This window comes from Mesocricetus auratus, unplaced genomic scaffold, assembly GCF_017639785.1.
Source record: "Mesocricetus auratus isolate SY011 unplaced genomic scaffold, BCM_Maur_2.0 Super-Scaffold_100021, whole genome shotgun sequence".
NCBI lineage: Eukaryota > Metazoa > Chordata > Mammalia > Rodentia > Cricetidae > Mesocricetus > Mesocricetus auratus.
This window is the reverse complement of record NW_024429202.1, coordinates 6,496,390-6,510,599: the sequence shown is the minus strand read 5'-3', so window position 1 is coordinate 6,510,599 and position 14,210 is coordinate 6,496,390. Positions and strand designations below refer to the sequence as shown.

General features: G+C 52.3%; 1 protein-coding gene and 1 long non-coding RNA gene across 4 annotated transcripts; one reads left to right on the top strand and one right to left on the bottom strand.

Annotated features, from left to right (window-relative positions):
- Positions 1-5,701: 5,701 nt before the first annotated feature.
- On the bottom strand, positions 5,702-6,996 carry Guca1anb (GUCA1A neighbor). Of its 2 annotated transcripts, none has more exons than XM_040729307.1 (2): positions 6,913-6,996; positions 5,702-6,206 (listed from the first exon to the last, which is right to left on the bottom strand). In XM_040729307.1, exons 1-2 carry the CDS (start codon positions 6,919-6,921, stop codon positions 5,874-5,876), a joined length of 342 nt encoding a protein of 113 aa, XP_040585241.1. In that variant the 5' UTR covers positions 6,922-6,996; the 3' UTR covers positions 5,702-5,873. The 2 variants fall into 2 exon arrangements, 1 of the variants encoding a protein (XP_040585241.1); XR_005870085.1 differs by having other exon boundaries at positions 6,120-6,206; positions 6,838-6,922.
- A 41-nt stretch (positions 6,997-7,037) lies between these two features.
- Positions 7,038-9,449, top strand: LOC121133272. Of its 2 annotated transcripts, XR_005870087.1 has the most exons (5): positions 7,038-7,257; positions 7,427-7,643; positions 7,996-8,075; positions 8,171-8,306; positions 8,911-9,449. It is a non-coding gene; the product is annotated as an uncharacterized LOC121133272 (long non-coding RNA). The 2 variants fall into 2 exon arrangements; XR_005870086.1 differs by lacking the exon at positions 7,427-7,643 and having other exon boundaries at positions 7,043-7,257.
- The last annotated feature ends 4,761 nt before the right edge of the window (positions 9,450-14,210 follow it).

The window sequence follows — 14,210 nt, the reverse complement described above, 5'->3', positions numbered from 1 at the left end:
GGAAGAAGAGCATCACCAGGGTGGACCTTGAGGTTTTATGACCCAGCCTTACTTCCTGTGTTCACAGGGCATTTGGGTCACTTCCTTGTAGTCATAGGAATGTGTGGAATAGATGGAGAGCAAAGTGAAGACCAGCTGTATCTCAGCCAGTCTGTGTATTTATTGGTGGCACAGGCATACACACACACCCCACATACATACACAAGCACACACCACACATAAAATACACATACACACACCACACATACATACACATACACACACACCCCATACATACACATTCACACACCACACATACACACACATCCCACATACATATACATTCACACACCCCACATACACACACCCCATACATACACATACACACACCCCACATACACACACATACACACACACCACACATACACACACATACACACACCACACATACACACACATACACACACACCCTATACATACACATACACACACACCCCACACATACACACACATCCCACATACATACACATTCACACACCCCACATACACACACCCCATACATACACATACACACACCCCACATACACACACCCCATACATACACATACACACACCCCACATACACACACATACACACACACCACACATACACACACATACACACACACCACACATACACACACATACACACACACCACACATACACACACATACACACACACCACACATACACACACATACACACACACCCCATACATACACATACACACACACCCCACACATACAGACACCCCACATACACACACATACACACACCCCACATACACACACCACACATACATACACATACACACACCCCACATACATACACAAGCACACACACCCCACATGCACACACCCCACATACATACACATACACACACACCACACATACATACACATACACACACCCCACACATATACACACACCACACATACATACACAAGCACAGACCACACCACTCATACATACGCCACATGCGCACATACACCACATAAACATACACACACCACACATATACACCACACACACAACACCCATACATATGCCACATGTGCACACACACAACACACCATACATACACATAACACACACACCACTCATACATATACCACAGGCACACACACCACCCACACTCTACTCATACATACACCATACACACAACACACCACTCATACATACACCACATACACACACAACACACCATACATACACACCATACACACCATAAATAAAAATGTAATAAAATATTTGAAAATATATAGAAACCATCTGTTCTTTATAGTAATGAATGTGTTCTGTTCACATAACCCAAGGATAGTCATCTTTTGGAGAAGAACCAATCAGCTCTGCTTTACATCCGCTCTCCCCAAAGGATGGGTTTGAGGTTGGTTGAGTTCTATAGACTTGCAGTAGAGGGATTGTCCCCAAATCTCGCTAGAATTCATCTCCCCCTGAGCGTCACTGACATTTTGTCTGCATGCGGTATGAGATTTCTACGATGCAGAATAAATTACCACAATGCGCAGTTTAAACCCACACATTTGTCACCCCGTGTTCCTGCGGCGCAGGGCCTCACACGCTGCTGTCAGGGAGTCAGTGGGCATGGGGCAGAGTTCCGTGCTTGCCGCTGTGTGGTTGGGGCTCTAGTCCTATGCTGGATGCTGTCGGAGGGAGTCGCAGGTGTTGGCCACCTCTCTATGCTGCCCACAGCTCCTGCTCCAGAGCCTTCCACGCTCTGCCTGTTATTCTGTCAAGCCGGTAAGGGGAGTCTCCTCCGATCAGCTAACTGGGAGTCATACAATGCAGCCCCTCAAGTCAGTGACAAGCCATCACCTCTGTCACATTCCATGTAGTCTGTGGAAGCAGGTTCAGGCCTCGCCAACACCCGGGGAGACAACTGTGCCAAGACAGGACACCCGGAGGTGGAAACCACCAGCGACACTCTAAGATCTGTGGCACCATTTGCCGTTGGACAATAACAGACAGAACACTCGGTTCCTTCTGGGACTGCAAGTAGTTGTCTGCCAGGCTGCACTTAGGAACCTGGGAGCTTCCAGAAGGCAGACGTTCTAATTCATTCACCCTCAACACCTAGCACCTCCTGAGCTGTGTGTTTACATCCCCCTTCATCATGTCCATGCAGCCCTGAGCCTCAGACACTGGCCCCCAAAGACAAACCCCTGTAGACGGGCTCCCCCGTCCTCTGACTCACAGCCGGCTGGTCCAGAGACGCACTGGAGAAGACTGAAGGGCAGGAGAGATGGACTGGGTATCCCCGCCTTCACTCCTGCTGCTCCTGGGTCTCGGTATGGAGGAACAGGCTTTCTGTTGGGTCCAGTTCTTGAGTCCTGAGGCACAGTTCCCTCCCTCACTCAGCAGGTATGACGTGTGTCCCTCTGCTGATGCTGGGGACGTCACCGCTCCACAACTGTGCCCATTTCCTTGTCCTCAGTCGTTTCGTCCAGCGTTCCTCAGCGTTGTTCTTCTGACATGTAAGGGTGTTCTGACGTGTAAGGGTGGTCTGACGTGTAAGGGTGTTCTGACATGTAAGGGTGTTCTGACATGTAAGGGTGTTTTGACATGTAAGGGTGTTCTGACATGTAGGGGTGTTCTGACATGTAGGGATGTTTTGACGTGTAAGGGTGTTCTGACGTGTAGGGGTGTTTTGCCTTCGTGCTTGTCTGTGTGCTGTGTATGTGCTGCATCCATAGAGGCCAGAAGAGGGTGTGGGACCTCTGGGACTGAAGTTCCACACTGTTGCTAGCCGCTGTGGGTGCTGAGAACCAAATGGGGTCCTCTGAGAGAGCAGTCAGGACCCTGACCACTGAGCCATCTCTCTAGATCCCTCAAGTAACATTTTTCAAGAGTAACATTTTGATTTGCTTAACTGGGAACCTAACCCAGGATCTCACGCTCCACAGGCCAGCTTCTTGACCACAGACCCATCTCTCTAGACCCCTCAGTTGTTTTTCAAGAGTAACATTTTGATTTAACAGGGAATTAAACCTAGGCTCTCACACCCACTGGGCCAGCTCTCAACCACTGAGTGGCCTCCCAGGGCTTTTGTTTCGAGACAAGGCCTAACTGAAGTGCCCAGGTCTTCACTTGTGTTTCTCCAGCATCTGCCCCACGAGTAGCTGGGAATGCAGGCCTGCACTGCCAGGCCAGGCTGCAGACTACCATTAGACAGGATCCTGAGCTCAAATACACTGCCAGTGAACGAGTGTGCAAATGTGTTGAAGTGGGAGCACACACAAGTGCAGCGGCGGAAAGGGGGTGTGGAGGGTGCAGGCATGCACGACCACAGGACAGGGAAGTGAGAGGCACTTGCGTAATTAAGAAAGGCAAGGACAGGATAAAAACCCTGCATGAAGGCGCCGTGCCGAGGTGCAGGGCTTTCAGCTCACTGGGCACCGTGCTGAGGTGCGTGGCTTACAGCTCACCGGGCAGGAGAAGGAAGGCAGAGCTGGGTTGCAGAAGACAGAGGGTTCCTCCAGGGTACTGGATGAGCTCACTCTGACCCCTTAGTGACACAACAGAATCCCGAGAGAACCGTTAATCCTGGGATTCATCAACCCCAACCCGGTGGGCCTGCAGGCAATTTCTGTAAAAGGTGTCCCTGGCAGCCGTGCTGCCAATGTGAGGCTCCAGGCGTGTAGGAGCGCTGACTGGCGGAGTTAAACTCTGCCTGAGAACCCTGCCCTGCACACTCTGGCGGGCACAGATGGCTCTGGCGGGATCTCCACCTCTAAAAGAAAGACCCAGTTTGCGCTGTGGTGGGAAGACTAACTTATTGAATAAATGATTAAGACCTCTAAATATACATAGACTGAACATAGCATTTATCTCTGCTGAGTCTACAAACCTCACCAAAACTGAAATACATGATTTTTTAAAACATAAGCCCCAAGAGATTAAGGCAGACAGCAGACAAGATGAGCATAGTGGTGTGTTCCTGTAGTCAGCATTCAGGAGAAGCTGAGGCAGGAGGATGGCCAGTTCCAGTCCGGTATGGGCCACAGCAAGATCCAGGTAGCCTGGACTACAAGAAGGGACCTCACCTCAAACAAACGCGGCAGACAGAAAGTTCTGGGGAAGGGGGTACTGGAAAGGGAGCCGGGAAAACGGTTACTTATTAGAGAGAAGAACATTGAAACTTCCATCTCCTCAATGAGGAAAAGACACCTGGACTAGCACAGGAGCTACAGACACAAACCTAATCTTGCCACAGAGGCCTAGGAGTGGAGTCTGGGGTGGAGGGTGTGAGAGTCATAATAAGATCGGCCAAAAGCTTGTGCAGAAGAAATGAGCTGCCCAGATGCTGTGTGTGAGTGTGTCTGTGGGTGTGAGTACATGTGTGTGTGTGTTGTTGTTGTCTTTTTTCTTTCTTTTTTGATATAGGGTCTTACCATGTAGCCCTGGTTGACCCAGAAGTTGATATCTGGACCAGGCTGCCCTTGAACTCGTAGAAATTAGTCCACCTCTGCCTCCTGAGTGCTGGGATTAAAGGTGTGCACCACCACCAGACACCCTCTATGGCTGATTCCACAGTCACTGAATTCTCAGAAGTGGTCTACACAGTCTCTCAGGCCACTGTGTGAGACTTAGTGGGCTCTGCCTTCACCCACCCCTCCATGACCATAGGCCCATAAGACTTGCAAGGCTTAGCTGGGTGATGGCAGCACACTTCTTTAATCCCAGCAGTCAGGAGGCAGAGGCAGGCGGATCTCTGTGAGTTCAAGACCAGCCTGGTCTACAGAGTGAGTTCCAGGATAGCTAAGGCTACACAGAGAAACCCTGTCTCAAAACAAACAAAAACGTGTGAGTCTAATATTTAGCTGTTCTGGACCATATGACAGAATAGGAATGGGACCTTTAACTCCCAGGAAAAGCCTTGAGTTAGAAACCCAGGGTAGTGATACATTCTTGTAATTCCAGCACTCAGGGGACAGTGGCAGGAAGATTGTGAGTTCACGGTTAGGGTTAAGGCCAGCCTACTCTACACAGCAAAACTCTTGTCTCAAAAAGCCAGAAACAATGAGCCAGGCAGTGGTGGCGCACGCCTTTACTCCCAGCCCTTGGGAGGCAGAAGCGGGCAGATCTCTGTGAGTTTGAGGCAGCCTAGCTTACAGAGTGAGTTCCATGACAGTCAGAACTACTACACAGAGAAACTGTCTCAAAAAACAAAACAACAAAAATCCAGAAACCATTAGGAATGTAGCTTAATTTGTAGTCCTTATCTAGCAGACATGAACCCCTGAGTAAACCAGGAGTGGGGGTGCATGTCTGTGATTCCGTTCCTTGGGAAGTGAGGCAGGAGGATCAGAAGTTCAAGGTCATCCCCAGCTACACAGCAAGTCTGGGGCCAGAATGGACTGTGTGAAATCCTGCCAGAACAAAAGGATCATCTTTACAGGAGTGGCTTACTAGAGAGTGGTTCATCTCCCGTGCTTGTTACAGGGGGTGAGATGGCCTCCTGGGAGCAGGAGCCGTATAGCCAGCAGGTGAGTCTTTTTAGTTTTGGAGCCCATGGGGACGCTGGAAAGCACCGACTGTCACTTGGGTCTGGGAGAAACACATCCTTGGGGTTCAGGGGGCTGAGACTAAAACCTTCCAGCCCTTCAGGTCCCCCTGGAATACACTTACCATGTAATAACCCTATCCACTTAGAGGCCAGGAAAAGGAGGGACAAAGTTTATTTCTTCCGAGAAGAAGCCCCCCTCTGCTGTCACGGCATTCCTGGCTAGCCCAGATATAACACTGCTCCTCCAGGAATGAATGGCATTTCCCTCTGGGCCCCAGGACCACAGGGTGAAGGTGCAGGGTGGGGACTTCCAGAGATGCCAAGGACCTAGGTGCGCCACAAGATCAGGTTTGCTGGAGGAACGTCAAAAGGTTTGCGGGTGTGGTCGGTCTCCCTGCGGTACAGGTAGCCACAGGTGGGCTTCTGCAGGGTGTAGAAGGGGTTCAGAGAGTTGGAATACTGGGAGGTGTAGAAGTTGAACCTGATATTTTCCGGGTTATGCCCCCGAGGATCCACCACTACTGGTACAAAGGCTGCCACCAGAGATTGTTCTCGGTCTCGTTTCCACGTCTGTGACAACGGTGGGGACAGTGGTGCCTTCACCTTTGTGCCTGATGATGTCTTTTGCCCATGGCTGGGGATTGAGGATTTTTGTGAGTCCTAAGAAGGGAAAATGAAGTTGAAAGTTGGCAGGCCTGAAAGCCGGGGAATTGGCTTTGATTTGCTAAAGCCAGGACAGGAAGGAGAACGGGCAGCTTGCGGAGTCCCCAGAGCAACCCTGGAACACAGTTCTGTTGGGCAAGATGTCAGAAGCTCTATATCAGAGGAAAGCCTTCAGTCCCCCTCCCCGGCCCTGCCCCTGCAGACTTCTGCCTAATCATCAGGCACCTGCCCGTTCAGAAGGCAGGAAACCTGGATGCTGGCTTCAAGGTCTCTTCCTCCTCCAGCCAATCATCACTCCTCCCCGTGCCTCTGGGGCAGTGCCTTCACCCTCTTTCTCCTGAAGGGTCACCCCAGCACCCTTTGACGTCATTTCTCCTTCAACCTTTTGCCTTTTCCATTGACTCCAGAATCTGCCTTCTGTATTAATAGATAGCTACGTAATCACCCAGCTGTTCTCCTAAAAGCACCTTTTGTGTCTTCCATCTGGAAAATAAACCCCAAAGCTTTCCAGCCTGGAATGCAAGATGTGTACTAGAGATGTGGTGTCAATTCCCGTCCTCTCCACCCACCCTGTGTACCGACACACGAGGGTACCTGTCACCCAGATGACACCTCATCTTTCCAGTACCTCGAATTAAGAGAACCCCATCAATGCAGCCCAGCACATGCTCTCTCGCTTCCTGTTGGTAGGAAGATCCCTTACCCGTGACATAGAAGCCTGGAAAACACTGTTTCTTTGCTCCAGACCAAAGCATTTAGAGTGCTGGGTAAACGCGGGTTCTAGTACAGGGCAGGCCGCCTTCCAAGCTGCTGGCCCAGTTCTGTTTTAGAACCCCTCATTGTTACCAAGGGTGTGTCCTTTCTGCCTGTGCCCACCTCCCCTTGGCCTCTGCTCTCGGTTGATGGGGTCCGCCCTCTTCTAGGAGCCCCCTGTTGCTGCGCAGACCACGCTGTACTGACGTTCATTTGGCCCTGTTACGCCTTCTTGCCTCTCCTGCGATGGAACTGCCTTGCTCCTTGAAATCCTGCAACAACTCCCGGGGACCAGGTGTCCATTTTATTTATTTACGTGTTTGTTTAGGGTTTGGTTTGGTTTTTGCTTTTTGAGTTGAGTTCTCATGTAGCCCAAGCTGGCCTCAAAGGCAATGGGGTAGCCCTCTCTCTACCTGTCTCTGCCTAACAAGCTCCTTTTCTCTTACGGGCTTTACAATCCAAAGCCCGGGCTGCCTGCAGGTGACCATCCACCAGAGTGCATCGGGGTACCTGAATTCTGTCTCTGGGCCCCGACTCCCAACCATTTTCTCTCTGCCCAGCCTCGGGGCTCAGAAAAGAAGCCCTGACAATGGAGTCAGGGAAGGCAGAGACCTCCTGCAGATGCCCATGCTCCAGTCAGGGTAGAGCTCTTTGCATCTGATTTACAAACTATTTTCCCAGGTAACATGACTGTACAAGGTCCCTGTCTCACTTTTTAAATTCTTCCTACCCTCCCCAGGCAGGGAGCTCTCTTGACTGCACGCGCTCTCTCCCGGGAATGTTGTCCCAAGCCTGTCACAGCCCCCACCCATCCTACGAGCACCGCACCGGGTCTTGGGGAGACCCCATGACCTCACTTAACCTTGTCTTCCATAGTCATTAGAGGAAGGATATTTTCTCTCATGTTCTTGAGTTTGACCAGAGAGAGGCCTCTCGCCCATCTGTGTGGGGTGTTGGGAACTACATGTTGGCAATGGGATCAGAGGCACAAATAGCCTAAGGAAACAGTCTTTGTTGTTCTTAATGTTGTCAGAACTGAAAAGTACCCCATCATGACTACGGCAGAGGACTGGCCAGTCCACCTGAGAAGGCGGCAACCCATCCCCCACTGAGGTAAGGCACTCACCAGCCATCTAAGTAGCCCGCCCCCCAAATCAGTGTCTCAGCAAGACCAAATCTGGACATGAGTCCTCTGTCTTCTCCTTGAGGAGCCACCTGAGTAAAATCACTTCTGAACCTCAGCATCTTGTCTCACGATTTAACTCTCCTGCTGCGTGGGATGAGCAGCCAGACCTGAATCTACTCACGTTCCCAAGATGCTATCCTGTTCTAGGAGGGACTAAGGTAGTACACACAATTTTAAAAGGTTGTAAACTGGGCCTGGAGAGGTGGCTCAGTGGTTAAGAGCACTTGCTGCTCTTCTAGGAGATCCAAGTTTTATTCCCGGGAGCTCCAGGTCACAGCCATCTGTAACTCCAGCTCCAGAGAATCCCATGACCTATGACGCCCTCTTCTGGCCTCCATAAGCTCCTACACACTCATGTCCACACATGGACACACACGCACAATCACACAATAGCACGATAAAAATAAACAACAACAAAAAGAAGTTGTAAACCGGGCTGGAGAGGTGGCTCAGTGATTAAGAGCACTGACTGCTCTTCCAGAGGTCCTGAGTTCAATTCCCAGCAAACACAAGGTGGCTCACGACCATCTGTAATAAGACCTGGTGCCCTCTCCTGCCCAGCAGGTATTCATGTAGGCAGAACACTGTATATACAATAAATAATTAAATAAATAAACCTTAAAAAAAAAGAAGTTGTAAACCTGGCACCGGGGGTGAGGAGGTGGGGGGTGGAGGGGGTGGGGGCATGCTGGTAATCTTAGCACTCAGAAGATGGACACAGGAAGATGAGGAAATCAAGTCATCCTCTCCTCTGCTAAACAGTGAGTCCAAAGTCCCAAGATATAGACTCTTCCTCAAAAAGCAAACCAAGAGAAGTCATCGCCCAGAGACTTCTGGAAGCACCTGGGACTTAGCATCTTCACCTTCTGGACCTGGACTAAGTTCAGGAGACTGGCACAAGACCACAGTGACAAGTGCTTCACGATGGTGTGGAGAGCTGACAAAGACCCCGCCTCAGGACGGATAATGTGTTTTGCTGACCGGATCAAGCATCTACTGTAGTGGTTGGAATAAAAATGGACCCACAGGCTCATGTGTTCAAACACTTGGTCCCCAGGTGGTGGAGCTGTTTGGGAAGGATTAGGAGGTGTGGCCTTGTTGGAGGAGGTGTGTCATTGGGGTGGGCTTTGATGTTTCAAAAATCCACCCCATTCTAGTTGGTTCTCTGCCTCATGGTTGTTGTCTTAACATGAAAGCTCTCAGCTACCACTCCAGTGTCAGTCTGCCTGCCTGTTGTCAAGCTTACCACCATGATTATTATGGACTACAATGCTCTGAGATGGTAAGCCCAATAAACTCACTCTTCTCCAAGTTTCCTCTGTCGTGGTGTGTCTTTACTGCAATAGAAAAGTAACTTAGACACCTACCAAGTACCATGCACTTGTCACTCACCTCTGCCAAAGTTCCCTACAGACAAGTGAGATGTTAACTCAGTTTTTCTGTTGCTGAAACAGAGGCTCATGAATATCTAGCTATCATCAGTTGAAGTTCACACAGTTTGTGACAAAGCACAGAGACTTTTCAGAAGTCACACAACTGACTTACACAGCCAGAATTCCAACACAGCCTTCACTCTCTGCCTCAGCCCAGGGCCTGGACCCACCTGCTCTGAACCCACCTGCTCTGACCCCACCTGCTCTGACCCCACCTGCCCTGACCCCCTGCTCTGAACCCACCTGCTCTGACCCCACCTGCTCTGACCCCACCTGCCCTGACCCCCCTGCTCTGACCCCACCTGCTGCAGACCCCACCTGCTGCAGATCCCACCTGCTCTGACCCCACCTGCTCTGACCCCACCTGCTCTGACCCCACCTGCCCTGACCCCCCTGCTCTGACCCCACCTGCTGCAGACCCCACCTGCTGCAGACCCCACCTGCTCTGACCCCCCCTGCCCTAACCCCCCTGCACTGACCCCACCTGCCCTGACCCCCCTGCCTTGACCCCCTGCACTGACCCCACCTGCTGCAGACCCCACCTGCCCTGACCCCCCTGCCCTAACCCCCCCTGCACTGACCCCACCTGCCCTGACCCCCCCTGCTCTGACCCCACCTGCCTTGATCCCCCCTGCTCTGACCCCTCCTGCTCTGACCCCACCTGCTCTGAACCCACCTGCTCTGACCCCACCTGCTGCAGATCCCACCTGCCCTGACCCCACCTGCTCTGACCCCACCTGCTGCAGACCCCACCTGCTCTGACCCCCCTGCCCTGACCCCCTGCCCTGACCCCCCTGCCCTGACCCCCCTGCCCTGACCCCCCTGCCCTGACCCCACCTGCTCTGAACCCACCTGCTCTGACCTCCCCTGCTGCAGACCCCACCTGCTCTGACCCCCCCTGCTCTGACCCCACCTGCTCTGGGCCCCAACCTGTAGGAGCCCTAGACACTGCTGTTGCTGCCACATGCAAGGGCCTTGCCCCATCCAGAGATTGGCCCTCACAGAAACTGGGGTAGAAAGGACTGTTCAGGAAAGGTAGAGAGAAAAAGAGAGGAAGGAAGAAAGAAAAAGAGAAAAGGGAAGGAGGTTGCTGGAGATGGCTTATCAGTTAGGAATGTTGGATGTTCTTCCAAAGGACCCACGGTTGGCTCCCAGCATCCATGTTGGGTGGCTCACAACTGCCCGTCACTCCAACTTCAGGGGACCCAGCACTGTCTTCTGGACTCTGTGAGCACCTGCTTACATGTGACACACAGGTATACACATAGGTAAGAAAACAAAAGGAAGTCGAGAGAGAGCAAGAACGCAAAGGAAAGGTGGGAGGAGGAGGAAGGAGGAAGAGAGATCACAGCCTAACCTTGTCCTGCCCCTCCCAGGGCCCAGCCAGGCAGGCTCTGAGTGACTGACTCAGTGGGCTGAGAGCACCCACTCCCTGCCCGGGCCCCAGCATGGCCAGCACTGATGGAGGGTGGGGCCTGGCTGCATATTTTCTAGGCTAGCATCTGGTTTCATTTAACAGCTCTTCCCTGTCATGCCCTTCTTACCTTGGGGGTGGGGGTGGTTAGAGAGAGGCCCCTCGGTGCTGGGGGCAGTCCCATACCCCACCAAGAATTTTTACTGCCAGGATCAGCAATGCCAAGGCTGAGGAGGCCTGGTTCAGAGCCTTGAGGGTGACACTTCAAAGGTGCCACATATACCTCCCGTTCTACAGAGTTCAGTAACTCTGAAGGGCAAGAAGGGGAGGACCATGGTCCCTGCCTTCCCTTTGGAACCCTCTTCCATTTCCAATCTGGGGCCTTGGAACCCTGCAGGAGCACAGAACCTCCCTCCCTCCGTGCCCCGAGCAGCCCCAGGGACTCGGGATGCACTTGACAGTTTGTCCCTTGCCTCAGGACTTCAAATGGGGTGGGGGTGGATTGAGAAGGTCCTCTGGGGCTGAGAGATGTTCCCTCCAGTGGATAAGAGCACTTGTGCAAACACAGGTCCGGAGTTCACATGCCAGGGGAAAGCCGGGGCAGCCACACATGCCCCTGTAGCCCCAGCACTGTGGAGGGAGAGTTAGGATCTGCTTGGCCACTTCCAGCCTAGCTCCAGGATCAGTGAGACCCTGTCTCAAGAGATTAAGGGGGAGTGTGATAGAGAAGGACACCGTACATGTTCCTCTAGCCTGTGTACACACAGGCATGCACATACGTGCACACACACACACACACACACACACACACACACACACTGAAGAAGAAGGAGAAAAGGCCTGCCTTTCTCCGTGGGTAAGCCCTCACATGGTATCAGGTTAGGTCTTCTGGGAAGGCACTATGCCCTAGCAAGTCCTCGGGCCCAGAGGTACATGGCCTGCTCTGGCCAAAGCCTGGGTATCACGGCTTGGAAAGTCAAAAACCTTTTTGAAATCTGCATTACTGATGACTGAACCCGGGGTCTTGGTTTTTCTAGGTGAGCACTCTAACCAGTGGAATATACCCTCAGATCCAGCCCAGGCCTAGATTCAGCTGTCAGCATCTCTGTTTCCGGTAGCCAGCCTTGTACCCTGATGAATGCAAATGGCATTGGGATGAGGCCTGAGGCCGCTGGGAGTCTCCCCAGGGCACCTGGTGTTTAGAATGTATCAGGGCTTTGCCGGTTGAAGGTTGAGCTCTGGCCTGTGTGGGCGCTTTGCTCAGGCGGATCTTTGAGCTTCTGCAAAAGCGGCGTAAGACAGTCATCAACCTCACCAGCTTGTGGTGGACGAGACAGGCAGTGCCACTGGAGAAATGCAGGGTGCACGCTGATTAGATTAACCTTACGGAGTGACACACTGCCCGGAGTATGCTGCCTGACCCACCCCAGTGCAGAAGGGCTCCAGAGACAGCTGGGAAGTCCTTACAAGACTGGGTAGTCCCCAATCTGGAGCTAGCTACCCGTACAATGGTGGTACTCCTCCACTGACTGCATATAATCCCTGAGTTTGCTATAACACTCTGTACTCGCTTCCTTGTAAAGTAAGAAGAAACTCTAGGGGCCAGTGAGACGGTTCAGTAGATAAAGGTGTTCGTGGCTGAGCTGACAACCTGAGTTTCATCTCCAGGACCCAAGCGGTAGAAGGAGAGAAGCAGCTTCTGCAAATGTCTCTGACTTCCGTATGTGTGCTGTGGTATGCACACAGAGACACGCACAGAGGCACAGACACACACACAGACACACACACACAGAGACACGCACAGAGGCATAGACACACACACAGACACACACACACAGAGACACACACAGAGGCATAGACACACACACACAGAGGCACAGATACACCACACTCAGACACACACAGAAGCACAGATACACCATACTCAAATACTCAGACACACAGAGAGGCATGCGCGCGCGCACACACACACACACACACACACACTGTACCTAGATTTAAGCACTAACATAAAAGATTCGTCTAGGCGATGCTAACTGAAAAGTCTGGAAGGCACACTGCAGAAGCCAAGTGTAAAGGAATCAGAGGGACTGGATGGTAGCATTCCCCTCTGCCCCCTACAAAAGACAACAGAGGCCCCCAGGAGGGGAACAGGTTAGTCAGTGACCCTGTAAGCCAAGCTCCAGCCCCAGAGACACACGTGACCCTGGATGGGACCATTCCCGCCCTTCACTCTATTTCAATTGCTCGTGACCTTGGACCGCCCAGCCCCAGTCCCTGATGGCATCTCACTTTCAGCATCCTCAAGCAGGGCCTTCCTTGATGGTGGGATGGGACTTCTCGTGGCCGGGGCTCCAGAGGCACCCAGGGACCCTTGGGAGGGCACTGAGGGCACCAAGGTGAAGGGCCCTTGTGTGGACTTGGGGCATTGTGACGCCACCTTACAGCATAAACTCCTCTATCTTCCCAAGGAGACATAGGCACAGGAGAGAGCTTTGACACTCTCTCCTCTTCCCATGTATCCTTAGAACTCTCACAGAGGGAACAGTGGGGTAAGTCAGTCCTGCGCTCCATCAGGTCCCAGTGTGTCACAGAAGTCATTGGCAGAGAGGAAAGAGACCCCCCTCTCCCCTCGTCTCATTCTTTTGGCTACTAGTTTCGAAGATTTTTTATTTTATGTGTATGGGTATTTTGCCTGCGTGTGTGTATGTGTACCACATGCATGCCTGGTGCTCACGGAGGCCAGAAGAGGGCAGCACCCCTGGAACCGGAGATAGAGTGGTTACAAGTCACCGTGTGGGTGCTGGGAACTGAGCACTGTCAGCGGGTACTGCTGACCGCCCAGCACCTTTCCTGCCCTGAACGCTGCCGTTCAGCGTCAGGCTCCCATCTAGCCCATGCTGCCTTCAAACAAGCCACACAGCAGACCTCGCTCCTCAAGCCCTTGATTCCCTGCCTTCTGAGAGCTGGTCTCTCTCATCTCACCGTCCACACACCTTCTAAATTACAGGGGTGGAAGGCAAGGGATGTGTCAGCAGGAAAGGGGCCGGGAGGTGAGATGAAGTGTTGCTGGGGAGCTGGGGAGTGGACCAGCCCCGCCTTCTCGAGCCTTCTCCGCCCATCTCCGCCCCATCGCCTCCCCGTGTCCTTTCCTCTCTATTCTATAGGCATGTCCTTAAGTGCGTCCTGCTCTGTCCTCGGAAACTCTATAGATT